The following is a 19,007-nucleotide window of genomic DNA, read 5'->3' on the forward strand; positions in this document are numbered from 1 at the left end:
ACTTGAATTAAGATTTGATAATAAGGGTCAATATAATATTGCATTTGGGGTTAACTTAAAATACTTACTATAATAAAACTAAATTCTAAAATTTCATGGGTCAGTTGACCCCCCAGCTCCCTCTTGCCACTGACTGTGTGTATGTACATGGCAGAACGAAAAATGAGGCTAGTCAGGCTCCAACTTTATCTCAAATTTTAATATTTTTTCCCTCTCTTTAGACCACATCTAATAAGTGTGCTTCTTGCCTTTTTGCTAAAGAATAGAGGCCAATTATAGGTTTTATAATAAATAATTAGCAAATATTTTTCTTTATCATTATTTTTTCCCTGATGGTGGATCCCTTATCCTCGTGTTTCGAGCTCCACTAACCTTTACGTACATTTTTTTTTAACATTTTACTGAATTTAGCTTTTAGATTTACTAAAATCAGATAAAAGTTGCAAGTCTTTTGCTCATCTCTACAGAAACAAGACTCAAGAAATGGCGAAAGAGAACAATAGTCATCACCACGCAGAAGCAAAGAGAAAAAGACTCATTTGGATTCTCTGTGTAAGTGGATTCTGCATATTGTCTTACGTTCTTGGAGCTTGGCAAACCAACACACTCCCTTCTTCTTCCTCTGAGGTGTTCTCAAGAAAGGCATGTGAGACTCAGTCAAAACTTTCTACTTCTTCTGAAGATGAGGATGCGAGTCTCTCTTCTTCATCTTCCTTGTCCTCCTCTTCATCTTCAGAACCAGTTGAGTTAGATTTCGAAAGCCATCACAAACTCGAGCTCAAACAAAAGAACCAAACCATAAAGTATTTCGAGCCATGTGACATGTCTCTCAGCGAGTACACTCCATGCGAAGACCGAGAGAGAGGAAGAAGATTCGATAGGAACATGATGAAATACAGAGAGAGACACTGTCCTTCAAAAGATGAGCTGCTTTATTGTCTAATTCCTCCTCCGCCAAACTACAAGATTCCGTTCAAATGGCCTCAGAGCAGAGACTATGCTTGGTACGACAACATCCCACACAAGGAGCTAAGTATCGAGAAAGCAATACAAAATTGGATCCAAGTCGAAGGAGAACGATTTAGATTCCCTGGTGGTGGCACTGGCTTTCCACGTGGAGCTGATGCTTACATTGATGACATTTCTAGACTCATCCCTCTCACTGACGGAGCCATTAGAACAGCTATTGACACAGGATGTGGTGTAAGTTTCAACTTCTACCATCTTTGTAGAGCATCGTTTTTAATAAAGGGATCTTGTTAACAGGGTGTTCTTGCCATTTAAGGCATCTTCGATACATTGATGGTTAACTTCTTTTTTTGATTGATTCGATGTTGTTGGTTTGTATAGGTTGCAAGTTTCGGTGCCTACTTGTTGAAGAGGGATATTGTGGCTATGTCTTTTGCTCCAAGAGACACTCATGAAGCTCAGGTCCAGTTTGCGTTGGAACGTGGAGTTCCTGCTATTATAGGGATTATGGGATCAATAAGGCTTCCTTATCCGGCCAGAGCTTTTGATCTTGCTCACTGTTCTCGTTGTTTGATTCCCTGGTTTCAGAACGGTAATAAAATTTTCATTTAATTTTGTTTCTCATGTTTCTTGATTGTTTGTGGGAAACTTTAACCAAAAAAAAAAAGTGACCTGTGTGTAGATGGTTTGTACTTGACTGAAGTGGACCGAGTTTTAAGACCGGGGGGTTATTGGATTCTCTCCGGTCCACCGATTAACTGGAAGAAACACTGGAAAGGCTGGGAAAGAACGCAAGAGGATTTGAAACAAGAGCAAGATTCAATAGAAAATGCAGCAAGGAGTCTTTGTTGGAAGAAGGTTACAGAGAAGGGTGATTTTTCAATTTGGCAAAAGCCAATTAATCACATTGCGTGTAAGAAACTCAAACGAGCTCATAAATCTCCTCCAATATGCACCAAAGCAGTTCAACCTGATTTCGCTTGGTACACAATCTATCAACCCTCTCAATATTCAAAGACATACTCTATGTTTCGTCAAATATTAGTAAGCAGTTCAACTCAAAAGGAACGAGTAGAGAGGCAAATGTCCTTCACTGCAAGTGTGGGACACTTAAAACATAAATCTTGATGTATCTTTGACAGGTACAAAGAACTGGAATCTTGTGTAATGCCATTGCCAGAAGCAAACAGTCCAGATGAGTTTGCAGGAGGTGCTTTAGAGGATTGGCCGGACCGAGCTTTTGCGGTCCCGCCTAGGATTATCCAGGGAACTATACCCGAGATCAATGCTGAGAAATTTAAAGAAGACAATGAGGTGTGGAAGGAGAGAATAGCATATTACAAACAGATATTGCCAGAGCTTTCACGTGGAAGATTCAGGAACATTATGGACATGAATGCATACCTTGGTGGATTTGCTGCAGCAATTGTGAAATATCCATCTTGGGTTATGAATGTGGTTCCTGTGGATGCGGAGAAGCAAACGTTAGGTGCAATCTACGAGAGAGGATTTATAGGAACGTATCAAGATTGGTGTGAAGCATTCTCTACGTATCCAAGAACGTATGATCTTATTCACGCTGGTGGATTGTTCAGCATGTACGAGAATAGGTAAACACCTATTACTAGACTTTAATTATGTTTATATTTCTCTAAGTAAATATACAATATTAAGCATTAAATTAGACGTGAATGTTAATGTTCTTGTTGTTGTTGTTGATGATGAAAGGTGTGATGTGACGTTGATACTACTTGAGATGGATAGAATTCTAAGACCAGAAGGAACAGTTGTGTTTAGGGACACTGTGGAAATGTTAACGAAGATACAAAGTATAACCAATGGAATGAAGTGGACGAGTCGTATTATGGATCACGAGAAAGGTCCCTTTATCCCTGAAAAGATCCTTCTCGCTGTTAAATCCTACTGGACCGGTCCTTCCGCTTGAGCTTGATTCATCTTCTTGAACTATGTACTTTAATCTTCTACATCCTCTGTTTCTCATCCTTGGTTTGTTTGTTGGAAGAAAATTTATTGTCGACCCACCAAAAAGAAATTGGTTAAAACAATTTTCTATGATTATTGGGAAAATACAAAAGAGAAGAACATTTCATAGAATTTATATAGCTTATATTTTGAAAACGAGAAAGTGTTGAACTTTCTCTTTGGCTTGACCTTTAACTCTACCCACGCTAAACTCTTTTTATTGTGTTGTTCTCTGTTTTTTTTTGTTCCTTACATGACACTCTCTGTTTTCAATATCTAAACTATTAAGGCAGAAGTACAAATAATACTTACTCCTTAAAGTTGTACAAAAATTACATTCCTATGCCACTATACTTAAACTCTGTCGTTTGACTTATTTTTTTTACTCCTGAAATATTTTTGACTTCCCGTAATACTATAGTTATGGGCTTACAAATTTTTTATGGCCCAAATCAATGTTAAATTAAGTGTTTTACAAACCGAACACAAAAAATCAATAACCCAATGCTTAAAAATCTGCTTACCCTGAGCAAACAAATCGATTGAACATATATATAATGTCTTTCATATCAAAACGTACCAGATTGATATATTTAAATTTTGGTTCCCAAAGTATGATTCAATTTTATACCGAACACAAAAAATCAATAACCCAATGTATAGATTTTGGTTCCCGAAGTATGATGCAATTTGATAATCGCAACAGAGACATACCTATTTCAATTTGGTATATTTTGTATATACATAAAAGATGCTCCTTAAATGTCGTATTAGCTAAGATTTTTCACATAGAAAATCGTAACTAATTAAACTCCCTTCTTTCCACATTACAAAATATACCAAAAATGACTCCTAAATCCCCCCATACATTAAAAGAGAAGTCACTTTAGTGATTTCTGCTAAGGTGGCACTCATATAGAGCTTCTCAGGAAAAAAATTATAATTCTATTGGCTGGCTTTTTTGAATTTTTCTTTTTTCATTTATTTTAATCAATCACTTATGTAGACAAGCCCAAAACTATTGTCAATTTCGTTAAGCCCATATATAGCTAGGGGATAATAATTATCGATTTAGTTTAGCCTTGGGTACCCGTTCGGGTTCGGGTCGGGTATTTCAGATTTTCGGGTATTTCGGTATAGAGGTGTAGAACCCGTTCGGTATTTCTGTACTTCGGGATGGGCTCGGGTATTTTTAGTTTGGATTCGGTTATTTCGGATCTGGTTCGGATATTTAGATTTAAAAAAAAAATTAAAATTTTCATTTCTCAAGTTTCTTATATTTAAAAATATAACTTTCAGTTAACTAATTTTTTATTTTTAATAGATTGAATAGTTAATAGATTTGGACATAACATTTTAGAACTAAAAAGGCATTAATTTAGTTATTTTTTAAAAATTTCGGAGTAACTTTTTGTTAATTATTTAAATAAAAAACTTGACATGCATTTTAAGTGAGTAGCAAATCATTTTTTTCGTAATTGTATGTATATTATATGAACTTAAAGTATGTGTAGTATCAATATAAATATTTTATATAAAATGAGAGATGTAAACTAAAAATATAAGGTTAATTATACATATGTTCGGTTATCTTTGGATATCCATTCGAGTTCGGGTATTATCCGTTCGGGTTCGGGTATCCAATCTCTCCTTATTCAATACCCGTTCGGGTATTTTGCTACTTCGGTTTGGATTTCAGTTCGGGTTTTTCGGATCGGGTTCGGGTGCCACTTCGGATATCGGGTAAAGTGTCCACCCCTACTAATTAGGTTGTTTGTTTTTATTAACTTACCTTTCTAATATGGATTACTTGCGCAAGTTGAAATCATTAAATATGCAAATAACTTATTGACAAAATTTGTTTTTAATAACTTACCTTTATAATATAGATTACTTGCGCAAGTTGAAATCATTAAATATGCAAATCACTTATTCACAATATGGATTACTTGCACAAGTTGAAATCATTAAATTTTATCGATTTAGTTTACCATTGGGCAAGATTTAGAATTAAGACAAATATTAAAAACTTTCCTTATTATTCAAACGGTAAACTTGCGCATGTTGATATCATATTTATTATATTGCTTACAAAATGTTTTAATGTTTCTAATTAGATTGTTTGTTTTTAATAACTTACCTTTCTAATATGAATTACTTGCGCAAGTTAAAATCATATCATATGCAAATCATTTTTTGACAATACACATTTAATATCGATTAAGTTGAAATCATTAAATATGCAAATAACTTATTGACAAAATTTGTTTTTAATAACTTACCTTTCAAATATAGATTACTTGCGCAAGTTGAAATCATTAAATATGCAAATCACTTATTCACAATATGGATTACTTGCGCAAGTTGAAATCATTAAATTTTATCGATTTAGTTTACCCTTGGGCAAGATTTAGAATTAAGAAAAATATTAAAAACTTTCCTTATTATTTAAACGGTAAACTTTCGCATGTTGATATCATATTTATTATATTGCTTACAAAATATTTTAATGTTTCTAATTAGGTTGTTTGTTTTTAATAACTTACCTTTCTAATATGGATTACTTGCGCAAGTTAAAATCATATCATATGCAAATCATTTTTTGACAATACACATATAATATCGATTAAGTTGAAATCATTAAATATGCAAATAACTTATTGACAAAATTTGTTTTTAATAACTTATCTTTCTAATATAGATTACTTGCGCAAGTTGAAATCATTAAATATGCAAATCACTTATTCACAATATGGATTACTTGCGCAAGTTGAAATCATTAAATTTTATCGATTTAGTTTACCCTTGGGCAAGATTTAGATTTAAGACAAATATTAAAAACTTTCCTTATTATTCAAACGGTAAACTTGCGCATGTTGATATCATATTTATTATATTGCTTACAAAATATTTTAATGTTTCTAATTAGGTTGTTTGTTTTTAATAATTTACCTTTCTAATATGGATTACTTGCGCAAGTTAAAATCATATCATATGCAAATCATTTTTTGACAATACACATTTAATATGTTTCTTTAAACGATTTTATTATTTATTGTGCAAAATATTAAAATCATTAATATGAGAATAAATCGACTGTATATATATAGGAGACACCCAAGGTCTTAAAATACAAACATTCTCTTTCCATTCTTTAAAGTATTATTCACAAACCTCTCCTCTCATACTATTAAGGTATTACGACAATGTTGCTTGTGTGCTAAGAAAAATGTGTTTAGACGCAAAAGCTCCTCATCTTTAGAACCCTGAACTCAACTCTTTGTGTTTTGTCTCCAAAAAGCATGTCTGGTCTATCTTTTCCATGTGTTGAATACTGGTAACGACAATATGGTCTTCTTTTTTTTATATGTAGACCAGGTCATGAGAGTAATAGTGATCCATAAAATCTTGATTGAACATGCTGAGAAGCTTCGCCAAGTTAAAGCAGTTCTTGAAGAGGTTCTTTAGTACTTTCTCTCTCTTTGTTGAATATTGTCCGGGAAAATATTACATAGTATCATTTAGTAATACTATCTTATATCATTTTTTTGTTGAATATACTATCTTATAAGTAATCTAGCATTATGCATTTTTTATTTAATTCATGAGGTCATTTTCTCACAGCAGAGAACCTTTTGGAATGGCGCAGGGAGGAAATTTCTCAGGGATATACATGAAGGTTCAACTGAAGCCGCTGAAGTGGGATGATGAAGGCGAAGAATGAAGACCTGTAGAGGCCCTTATGATTCTTAAATACAGCGGTGTTCTAACTCACGCTGGTAGAAAACAGGTGTTTACATACTCTACCATTTAATTTGTCATTGTTATATATATGTTTTCCAAATATGGAAGAATTGTTTAACTTATTGACGTTTAACACCACTTGCCATATAATCTAACGAATATTACAAATAACAATTTATGGAAACTATTCTCGAAATTATTGAAAGACTAATAATGTTTTATTTATTACTTTTAATATTTATAACCTATAAAATAAAATGAACAAAATTTTATATAAGATAATTATAATAGTTTTATCCTCTACTTGATGAACTGTGTTCGAATATAATTATATAATAACTATTTTAAATATTACAAAATCCAAAAATGTTTATGCTTATTTTTTAAATTATTTATCGTTGTTTAAAGAATAAATTTATCATAATTTTAAAATAATTTATAAAATGCTTACAAAATGCAAGGCAAAGTTGCACTTTCAAGAGTTAAGTCGAGATCTGGATTAAAAATCCTAATAACTGGTAAAGAAGGGAAGCCGAAGACAAAAACATTGAATGTTGTCTACAAACAAATTTTTCAGAATATTCCGTAGTCACGGTACGTAATTTTAATCTACTTTTTTCAAATACAAATTTTAAAATATATAAACTATTACAATTATTTATTTTTTGTATTTGCCAGATGGGTTGTGATGAGTTAGGAGATCGATGACGGTATGTCAATTTAATATTATTTCATGTTCAATAAAATTTAGAAATTTATAAATTTATCAAATAAAGTTAACCCGTCAAATTGCTTACAAAATTTATTTAATTTTTTGCATGTTTCTAATTGAATTTGCTTTCTTTATCGAGAAATGTACTTCATAATTTATATTATTTATGGATAATATTTTGATTTTTATTATATTTTCTTTTAATATGTCTACATAAATGTTTGTTTATTATTTATGGAAAAATAATATTATTCACCTAAAATAAAGAATTACGAAACATATACAATACAATTCTAATTAATGATAATATAAAATCTGTTACTTCTAAAACTATACACTATTTATTCTATTTTTTGAATGAAAGTATCTTCGTAAACACACAAAATTTTTTGTGACGTTGCAATTATACATACACACAATATCTGCTTCTTCATACTGACGTTACTGTGTTCCCTCTCGTGAGGTACGGGCCGGGAGAGAACACAGGGTGCAGACCAATCATGTTCTTATGCCCGCACAGGGTGCGGACCGGTCACCTAGTTTACGATTATTCAAAAACAAATCAACAAAGAATATTTGTTTTCTAATTTAGCGTTAGTCAGTATTTAAAAAGAGATCAAATAACACGCAATCACATTAATTATCTTTCAAACAACTTGCCTACCAAGTAATGCATATCTCTAAAAATCTAATATTCTCTTTTCCCTATTAGATAAAAAATAATTAATGTACATTAAATAATTTTACAAAGATTTTGCCATTGATTCTGCGTTTAAATTATAACTACCTTGATTTACCATATAATTATTACGAATTAACCTAACAGGATCCCATTTGCCATCACAACTATATATATCTAATCATATATTCTCCAAATCATTTCAAAGAAAACACAAAACCTCAATATGTCTAAAATGACGACATTTGTTCCTCTCACAAAACTCAGGCCATTCAAAGACAACTGGAGAATTCAAGTGAAATGTTTACATTCATGGAAGCAAAACACACCTTTTGCAGGTGATACTTTCGAGATGGTCTTAGCAGATCAATGGGTAAGTTTTTTTATACACGTTTATTTTTTTCACCTTATTACTAATGTCTAAAATCTATCTAATATGAATGTGTTTTTCTTAGGGTAACAAGATCCATGCTACTAGCAAACGATCTCTCATGCAAAGGATTCAACGTGTCTTACCTATAGATTCATGGAGGGTTATTGAACATGTTACCGTCACTCCGGCTGGTGGTCAATATCGAACTACCAACTACAAATACAAGATGGTTATAGCGGAAGACGCTGTGCTATCAAGATCAGATTTAGCTGATGATAGAATTTTCCTATCTCTTGCTAATTATGAAGAAATTGAAAATGGAACAAAAAAGCAAGCTTTCCTCATAGGTAATCTCACTTTCTGTTATATTCATATTGTTTAAAATCGTTTATGTTAGTTGATATAAGTCGTTACATATGTTTCTTTTTTTTTTCTTACAGATGTTATAGGAAGAATTCATGAACTTGGTGATGTCCAGACTGTTCAAGTGTCTGGCGAAGACAGAAAGAGGGTTCAGTTTCGCTTAGTTGATGCAGAGTTTATTTTCACAACACTTTGTTTTCATTAGCTTATACACTTTATTTTGCTTGCTTCGTTTACTAAAGAACATGTTTTGATTTCGTCAGAGGAAATAATCTAGCATGCTGTCTCTGGGGAACATATGCCGAGCAACTTGAACTGTTTGCTGGCAAAGATCAAACAATTATTTGTTTGATCAGGTTTGCAAAAATCAAGGAATTTAGAGGTATTTGTTTTGACTCTTATAACAGTAGTTGATTAATTTGTTTTTTGTTCGAATTCAAATCTTATGTTTAATGCTTAATAGGAGAGCTGCATTGTTTTAATGTTTTAAATTGTTAGTATATAATTGTATACTAAAATTTATTAATTTATTCACCCACGATTAAGTGACTCCGGGATGTACAAAGTAATATGGTTTAGTATGGGTCAGGTTTAAAATATTGGGATTAGTCCAACTTTTTCCATTATTTTTAATTATTCAAGGTGCATGCCCTCTTAAAACTCCATTATTTAATAAAGACTAGGGATTAATAAGCGTTACACGCGGAACTATATTAATTTTCAAATGTTAATTATCCAATTATTCTTATTGTTTTATAGCAAATGGTAATACTAAAATATATTTTTTATATTATTTACATATTATTTATTTTATTTAACATTTTTCAGATAGATAGTTAATATACCTTTTCTATTTCTAATATTATATTTTTTTATTATTTATTTCTTCTATATTTTATATTTACTTATACTAATATTACACTAGATATTTAATGTAATATTCTTATTTCTTATATTGTACATTTAATTATTGTTTAGTTTTTTATTATTATATTTTATATTTATTTATTATAATATTTTTATTATTTATTAAATAAAAATATTGAGATAATATTTTAACGTAATATTTCTATTTCTTCTACTGTATATTTAGTTATTATTTATTTTTTCTTATATTGTATATTTACTTATTCTAATATTTCGATAGATGTTTAATGTAATATTTTTTTTATTGTATATTTACTGATTATTTATTTTAGTATAGAAATTTTAGATATATGTTTAATTTAGTTTTTTTATTTCTTATATTGTATATTTACTTATTTTTTATTTTAGTATAAAAATTTTAGATATATGTTTAATTTAGTTTTTCTATTTCTTATATTGTATATTTACTTATTTTTTATTTTTCTTATATTTTATATTTACTTATTCTAATTTTTTTGCTTTTTTATTAAATGATAATATTACGATAAATGTTTAATGTAATATTTCTATTACTTATATTGTATATTTACTTATTATTTAATTTTATATCATAAATTTACTTATAAAAATATTTGGAAATAATAAAAATGTAAAAATATACATTTTTCAGATAGATGTTCGATGTAGTTTTTTTATTTTTTATATTGTATATTTACTTATTATTTATTTATTTTTTATAAAGGGCTTTATTATTTATTGTTTCTTATATTTTATATTTACTTAATCTAAATTTACTACTTTTATATCTAATGGTCGTATAATGGTAAATGTTTAATGTAATATTTCTATTTTTATACTGTATATTTATTTATTATTTATTTTAGTATACAATTTTAAGATAGATGTTTAATGTGATTTTTTATTTCTTATATTGAATATTTATTTATTTTAATATTATGATAGATGTTTAATGTGATATTTCTATTTCTTATATTGGTTTTTTATACACAATTTTCAGATAGATATTTAATTTAGCTTTTCCATTTTTATATTTTCTATTTAATTTTTTTTCTTATATTGTATATATACATATTCTAATTTTTTTTGCTTTATATCAAATTATAATAACATGATAGATTTTTAATGAAATATTTATATTTCTTATATTATATATTTATTTAGTAATGGTTTTTTATTATATTATTAACTTACTTATTTTAATACTACTTTAAATGTTTAATGTAATTTTTCATTCATATTTACTTAATATTGATTTTACTATACATTTTTCAGATCAATGTGTAATTTAGTTTTTTTCTGCTTTTATACTGATTTTCAAATGTTATATTATTTATTCTATTTTTTTCTTTTATATCAAATGATAATATTATAATAGTCTTTTAATGTAATATTTATTTATTATTTATCTTATCATACATTTGCAGATAGATTTTTAAAGAACTTTTCTATTTCTTATATTATATATTTATTTATTTATTTTTTCAATATTGTATATTTACCAATTTTAATATTACGCTAGATGTTTATTGTAATATTTATATTTCTTATATTGTATATTTATTTATTTTTTATTATTCTGATATTATATATTTATTTTTTATTTTTTTATTTTATATTTATATATGTTTATTTTCCTTATATCAAATGATAATATTACGATAGAAGTTTTATGTAATATTTCTGTTTCTGATATTATATATTAACTTATTATTTTTTATATTTTATATTTATTTATTATCTATTTTTAATACCACATGGCTTCTTTTGAAAAACACTTAGTTTTTAATATGAAAAATTGATAATTAATTATAAAATGATTAATTCTTATAAATTTAACAATTTCATATAAAAAAAACAAATTCAATGTTTACAATTAAAAGATAATTCTTTTACATTCTTTTGGATTCCTATTATTGATAAATTAATTTATACCAACTTTATTTTGACTAATGTAGTATTTACATTTTATATATTGTATATTACTTTTTATTTCTGTTTTTTTCATTTTTTAAATTGTGTACTTTATTATTATTAATTTTTGTATATTATATATTTATATATTTAAATGCATATTTACATGAAATTAATTTTTACATTTTAAGATATATGTCTAATGTAGTATTTCTATTTTTTTATTTTTTCATTTACATTTTAAGATAGATGTTTAATGCTTAACGTACCTTTTCCATTTCTTATATTTTGTATTTGCTTATCAATATTATTTTTGTCTATTATATATTTACATAATATCTATATTTTACATTTTAAGTTAAATGTTTAAAGCTTAATGTACATTTTTTAATTTTGTATTTACATTTTAAGATAAATGTTTAATGCTTAATGTACTTTTTATATTTTTTATATTATGTATTTACTTATTCATATTATTTTTTATATTATATATTTTTTAAATTGTGTATTTACTTATTATTGTGTATATAATTCGTATATTATATATTTATGCATTCAAAGGTATATTTACTTATATTTTCGTATGTGCTTACTTATTATTACCTTTTGTATATTATATATTGACATATTTAAATGTATATTTACATGTATTTAATTTTTAAATTGTAAGATAGATATCTAATGTAATATTTTCATTCTTTATTTTTTCATTTACATTTTAAGATAGATGTTTAGTGCTTAATGTAGTTTTTTCATTTTTTATATTTTGTATTTACTTATTAATATTATTTTAGTATATTATATGTTTACTTAATATCAATATTTTACATTTTAAGACAGATTTTTAAGGTTTAATGTACTTTTTCTATTTTATTTTAAATTGTGCATTTACATGTTAAGATAAATTTTTAATGCTTAATATATTTTTTATATTTTTTATTATGTATTTACTTATTAATATTATTTTGGTATATTATATATATTTTTAATTGTGTATTTACTTATTATTGTATATGTAATTTGTATATTGTATATATACATATTTAAATGTATATTTACTTAGATTTTCGTATGATTTAATGTATATATGGTAATAATGTGTAGTATGATAATATGATTTAATGTAATAAGATAATAATAGTAGTCATGCCAGGTGGCTTTTTTCGAAGAGGGTTTCTAAAACGATGTGGACATTCCGTGGAGCCTCGATTAGTCTTTTTTTTATTTTTACTAGGGATTAACCCGGGCTTGCCTGGGATTTTTATTTTTTTCTAATTTAAGTTGTTAAATTATTTATATTTAGGTTATGTTAAATATTTATATAAATGTTAAGATGCATTCCATAATTAAAATTTATTTTTATATGCTAAACCAACTTAAATTATATTTACAATAGCACCATCCTAAACCGGTTAATAAACCAAAAATAATACTAAACTAACATGAACCAATACCTGATTCGGTGAGGAAAGAAATGTTTCGGGATAAACGCTTGAATGGTTATTACCTGTAATAGTTTGATCATGAAAGAGTTAGTATGAATATTAACAATAAAATTATGAATTAGATTAATTTAAACTGTAAGAATACTTTTGAGTCTAAGAAAAGCAATTCAATTCCCATGATTTGGCTTTTGGAAGTTGCAGGTTTTTCAACAATGAATCCACCTAACAAAAAGTTCTTTGTTATAAAAAATCTTCTTCAAGGTCATTAAAGGTTTTTGGGACAGTAAGAGTTGATGGTTGAACCATTTTTTTGCTCGAGTGCTTTAAAGTTTTTCTTGATAGTGTGAGGTTGATGTTGATGGAATAATGAGTTTTATAGGGACTTTCTTGATGTAAAACTATACATTTTTTTCGTTTAATGTGGTATTTCCATTTTTATATAATTTACTACCATTTTAAGATAGATGTACATTTTAAGATAGATGTTTAAATCTTAATGTACTTTTTCCATTTTTTAAAATGTTAATTTCCATTTCTTATATTTTTATTTACGTAATATCTATATTTTATATTTTAAAATAGATATTTAAATCTTAATCTACTTTTTTCATTTTTTTAAATTGTGTATTTACTTATATTATATATTTTACATTTTAAGATAGATGTTTAATGCTTAATGAACTTTTTCCATTTTTTAAAAAAAATTGTGTATTTACTTATTACTATATATATAATTCATATATTATATATTTACATTATTTACTTATTATTTATTTTCCTGTATATGTATTTCCATTTCTTGTACTTTTTATTTACTTAATATCTCTATTTTACATTTTAAGATAGATGTTTAAATGTTAATGTACGTTTTCCATTTTTTTTTTAATTTTATATTTCCATTTGTTATACCTTCTATTTGCGTAATATCTATATTTTAAATTTTAAGATATATTTTTAAATCTTAATGTAATTTTCCATTTTTTAAATTGGGTATTTACCTATATTATATATTTACTTATTATTTATTTTTTATTTATATTGTGTATTTCTATTTCTTATATTTTCTATTTACTATTAATTTTATATTTTAAGATAGATTAACATTTTAAAATATACGTTTAAATACTAATGTGCTTTTTCCATTTTTTTAAATTTTGTATTTCCTTTTCTTATACTTTCTATTTGCGTAATATCTATATTTAACATTTTAAGATAGATGTTTAAATTTCAATATACCTTTTCCATTGTTTTTAAGTTGTGTATTTCTTTTCTTATACTTTCTATTTACTTAATATCTATATTTTAAATTTTAAGATAGATGTTTAATATTTAATGTACTCTTTCCATTTTAAAAAAATTATGCATTTACATATTATTGTATATATAATTCGTATATTTATATATTTATAATATTTACTTACTATTTATTTTTCTATATATTGAGTATTTCTATTTCTTATACTTTATATTTAGTTAATATCTATATTTTATATTTTAAGATAGATGTTTAAATCTTAATGTATTTTCTCATTTTTAATATAAAACGGCAATGTTTAATAGAAGAACTTGGACAAATAGTCAAATAGTTATATTTATGTTTTTTTTTCTTTTTTTATAAAATGGTAATGTTACATTATGGAGATAAGCCATTTTTTTTAGTGAAAAATCATAATCTTACATATGTTTAATGAAGATTTCCATTTTTTTTTATATTGTATGTTTACATATTATTGTTATTTTTAAATGTAAAATGGTAATCTTACATATGTTTAATGTAGTATTTCTATTTTTTATGTTTTATGTTTACATATTATTTATTATTTTCGAAATTATATATAATGTTTTTTTTACAAAATAGTAATGTTACATTATGTAGATAAGCCGTCTTTTTTTTAGTGAGAAATGGTAATCTTACATATGTTTAATGTAGTTTTTTCTTTTTTTTATGTTGTATGTTTACATATTATTTTTTAAAATAAAAGTGTAAAATAGTAATCTTATATATGTTTAATGTAATATTTCCATTTTTATGTTGTATGTTTACATATATTTATTATTTTTGAAATTATATATAATGTTTTTTGTTTTTTTTATAAAACGGTAATGTTACATTATGGAGATAAACCATCTTTTTTTTTAAGTGAAAAATGGTAATTTTACATATGTTTAATGTAGTTTTTCTATTTTTTATGTTGTATATTTACATATTATTTATAATTTTTCAAAATTAGTAATATTAAAATGTAAAACTATATTTTATGCCACGTGTCATCTTTCGGGAGAAGGTTTTTTTGCTGATGTGGATGTTCTATGGAGCCTCAAAATATCCCTTTTATTATGTTTTTTTTTTACAAAATAGTAATGTTATATTATGGAGATAAGCCGTCTTTTTTTTAGTGAAAAATGGTAATTTTACATATGTTTAATATAGTTTTTCCATTTTTTATGTTGTATGTTTACATATTATTTTTTTAAAATAAAAATGTAAAATGGTAATCTTACCTATGTTTAATGTAGTATTTCTATTTTTTATATTGTATGTTTACATATATTTATTATTTTTGAATTTATATATAATGTTTTTTTTTTATAAAACGGTAATGTTATATTATGGAAATAAGTCGTCTTTTTTTTAAGTGAAAAATGGTAGTCTTACATATGTTTAATGTAGTTTATCTATTTTTTATGATGTATCTTTTCATATTATTTATTATTTTCGAAAATTTATAATATTAAAATGTAAAACTATATTTTATGCCACGTGTCATCTTTCGGGAGAAGTTTTTTTTGCTGATGTGAATGTTCTATAAAGCTTCAAAATGTCTATTTTATTAGTATAGATTTGTTATGCACGACGGCTTACTGGGAATCGTGGTGCCGTAGAATGTCTTTTTCTTTTCGACAAGTCTTTTCTTCTTATTTAATGACAGACACAGACTTAACGATCAATTTTTTTTATAGTTTAGAGTCAGACCAGAGCTGGCCGTCGGTAAATCATTTACGTCCCCTTTCGGCTTTGGATTTGAAAATATGATGTCATTGGTGACTAACCATTTTTGTTTTTGTTTGTCTGTAGTACCCATTATGATAAGATTTCTTAATCAATGTAGGGCCGAGCACTAGATTAGTGGAAGCAGCTTTTTATTTGTTCATTCACCTGATCTATTCTCATCCTTATTCTTCAGTCAACAAATTGTGAAGCTCTAATCAGAGAAAATGGAGACAGGAACGGTGATGAAGCAATCGATCAGAGTCGCTGCTCTCTCTGGATCCCTCCGGAAAGGCTCTTACCACAAAGGTCTTCTTCGTGCCGGTATATATAATTCCTTTCTCAGAACTTCTGGCTTATTCTCCTCAAATTAAAAGATGAAAAATAAATTCAAGAGTATGTCTTGTTATTTGAATGGTTGTTTATATATGTTGGTTAAAATCAACATGTTAGATTTGAAGTAATAAGTTTACAAAAAAGGTTTAAGTTGTAGTATATAAGTTTATTAACTTTTGGTGTTATTCAGCGATCGACTTGGCGAAAGAATCGGTGCCGGGAATGCAGATTGAGTATATCGACATATCTCCACTGCCGTTCATGAATACCGACCTGGAAATAAATGGTACCTATCCTGCTGTCGTCGAAGCTTTCCGGCAGAAGATCCTTGAAGCCGATAGCATTCTGTTCGCCTCCCCTGAGTATAATTACTCTGTCTCAGGTATTTCAAAACGGCATATATATATAATCTGTCTTAAAATGGGATTTCACTGGCAAGCTGGAATACGTGTGTTTTGTTGACTGTTGAGCATAAGATCGCAACAACTGAATTCCTGAGGAAAAAATTGATGTTTAAGATTGAGTCAAAATGATTGCTTCTTTGCCTTTATTGTAGAATGTGGCAAGATATGTGAGATGTCAATTTTTTTTGCTACATGAAATATTTGGGTTATGAAAGGCTAGGGATTTTGTTTTGTTAAGTATTTATCAAACTGGATTTAGCTAGATACGCCGTGTACTGCAAGCATGAAGCATGTTCATCTTTGTCTTCATATGCAAATATCAGGAACAGGCTGATTGTAACCATTGATTTGGCTTTAATTCTCGCATTGAACACTCTATTTACTGTTGTTGCCATTTGAATTCGATTTGTGAGAAATTGTGACACTTCTTATGTTAATTTACATCGATTCAATGCATGTTCAGTTACTGTTAGCTTTGTAGACTCTCCCTCACAAGGCATTCCGTCCATTTTCTGATCCGGATGTTGCATCCAATCTAGCATTTAAATGCATCATTGAAGTATTGTTTGTTTGGAAAATATATTTAGAGACAAAGTGAGTTGTTCGTCTATGAGAACGTAAAATAATTTCATTAGTATACTAGAGATGTGTCTCTAAATGACTATTTTGTTCTATCATCAACTTATTTATACAATAAAATTAAAAAAAAAATTTAATCATAATTTGTTTTATATTGAAAATAATCACAACAATTTTAATTAAAAATTATTAAATGCTAATATATATATATATATATATATATATCTAAACTTATGACATATATAAATTAAAATATAAATTATTATTAAATAAAATATTGCAATGTGAATTTAAAAATATTTGAGGTGATTTGAATTAAATAATTTTAAGATGATGTTTGACGCATTGTGAAAATTATTGTGATTTTAGTTAAAAGCACTCTAAAATCCTATCTAAAACCATGATGTTTAGATTTTAATATGTTTTGCTAAGAAACCCCACAAAGGACTTCAGTTAGTAACAAATCTATTAAAATTACTATTTAAAATGCTTCTAACTACCCTAGATTTTAAAGCACATATATTCAATAATCGTAGATTTTCAATGTTCTCTTAAAATTCATATTTTAATAATAGTAAAATTATTATTTTAATACAAATCATTTGAAATCTACATTTGCGGTTTTGGTATTTTGCAAGTTTCATGGTTTTAGAACTAAAACGGGATTATACGGTTTTGGTAAAAATCATTTCCAATTTTATATGTTGTTGCTCAATAAGAATAAAAACATAATCTTATAAATATGATTTAATAAAAAATGTTAGTATGTAAATATGTTTTGGTTATCTCTTTTCCTTGAGACGTTAACTTGAGAACAAATAAAAAAATATCAGATGAATAATATTTACTGCATTTTCTTAAGCATCTATAGAAAACGAACAATACCTAGCTAAGCATTTATATCAGATGTTTAAAATGTATAAAACATAGATTCAAAAATATATATATTGACTTGTCGTTTTTCTTTTTCTATCTTATTCAACTACTATAACAGCTCCGCTTAAGAACGCGATTGACTGGGCTTCAAGACCACCTAATGTTTGGGCTGACAAACCTGCTGCCATCATTAGCACCGGTGGAATATTTGGTGGAGGAGTATCTCAATATCATCTTCGCCAAATTGGAGTATTCCTTGATCTTCATTTTATCAACAAACCAGAATTTAGTCTCAATGCATTCCAACCGCCTGAGAAATTTGATGTGGAAGGAAACTTGGTCGATGAATCGGCTAAGGAGAGGTTGAAAAAAGTCCTTATCTCATTGCAAGAATTCACTATGCGACTTCAGGGTCGTGAGTGAGGGAACTCTTAATCATTTGTAAGGCTAATAATGCAAATTTTTGTAATAAAAAAAATGATTGATGATTACATGACGTATTCTATGTAATATTTCTCATAAATGTAATGTCAAAAAAAAGACTACATGACGTATTAGCCATCAAATCGTTAACCATGCAACTAAACTAATGTATAGTTACACGAAATATATGTTATGCATGACAACATCCCTCAACTTAATAATGTTATGTAGTTAACATCACGATTTTAATTTCATTCATCTAAAAATTGATATAGATGTCAGATTAGATTTTAACCGACCGGACCTTAATTTAACCAAAATTAGATTTCATCA

The 19,007-nt window shown here is 26.9% G+C and overlaps 2 protein-coding genes across 3 annotated transcripts; both read left to right on the plus strand.

The window, feature by feature from the left end:
- The first annotated feature begins 430 nt into the window (after window positions 1-430).
- On the plus strand, window positions 431-3,045 carry LOC106367093 (probable methyltransferase PMT18). Its single transcript, XM_013806793.3, has 5 exons — window positions 431-1,203; window positions 1,351-1,561; window positions 1,652-1,952; window positions 2,112-2,579; window positions 2,698-3,045. The coding sequence occupies exons 1-5, from the start codon at window positions 484-486 to the stop codon at window positions 2,912-2,914; spliced, it is 1,917 nt and encodes a 638-aa protein (XP_013662247.1). The 5' UTR covers window positions 431-483; the 3' UTR covers window positions 2,915-3,045.
- Window positions 3,046-16,127: 13,082 nt separating this feature from the next.
- On the plus strand, window positions 16,128-18,798 carry LOC106367094 (NADPH:quinone oxidoreductase). 2 transcript variants are annotated; one of them, XM_013806794.3, is made up of 3 exons: window positions 16,128-16,380; window positions 16,583-16,774; window positions 18,370-18,798. In XM_013806794.3, the coding sequence occupies exons 1-3, from the start codon at window positions 16,284-16,286 to the stop codon at window positions 18,672-18,674; spliced, it is 594 nt and encodes a 197-aa protein (XP_013662248.1). In that variant the 5' UTR covers window positions 16,128-16,283; the 3' UTR covers window positions 18,675-18,798. The 2 variants fall into 2 exon arrangements, with proteins under 2 accessions (XP_013662248.1, XP_022546623.1); XM_022690902.2 differs by having other exon boundaries at window positions 16,189-16,365.
- The last annotated feature ends 209 nt before the right edge of the window (window positions 18,799-19,007 follow it).

The sequence above is a fragment of the Brassica napus genome, chromosome A9 (genome assembly GCF_020379485.1).
Source record: "Brassica napus cultivar Da-Ae chromosome A9, Da-Ae, whole genome shotgun sequence".
Classification (NCBI taxonomy): Eukaryota; Viridiplantae; Streptophyta; class Magnoliopsida; order Brassicales; family Brassicaceae; genus Brassica; species Brassica napus.

Excerpts from the sequence above, each read along its gene's own strand:
- LOC106367093 (XM_013806793.3), top strand. The coding sequence starts at position 484 with ATGGCGAAAGAGAACAATAGTCATCACCACGCAGAAGCAAAGAGAAAA. Across the intron at positions 1,204-1,350 it reads CTATTGACACAGGATGTGGT|GTTGCAAGTTTCGGTGCCTA; the intron begins GTAAGTTTCAAC and ends TGGTTTGTATAG. Across the intron at positions 1,953-2,111 it reads GTTCAACCTGATTTCGCTTG|GTACAAAGAACTGGAATCTT; the intron begins GTACACAATCTA and ends TATCTTTGACAG.
- LOC106367094 (XM_013806794.3), top strand. The coding sequence starts at position 16,284 with ATGGAGACAGGAACGGTGATGAAGCAATCGATCAGAGTCGCTGCTCTC. Across the intron at positions 16,381-16,582 it reads CAAAGGTCTTCTTCGTGCCG|CGATCGACTTGGCGAAAGAA; the intron begins GTATATATAATT and ends GGTGTTATTCAG. Across the intron at positions 16,775-18,369 it reads GTATAATTACTCTGTCTCAG|CTCCGCTTAAGAACGCGATT; the intron begins GTATTTCAAAAC and ends CTACTATAACAG.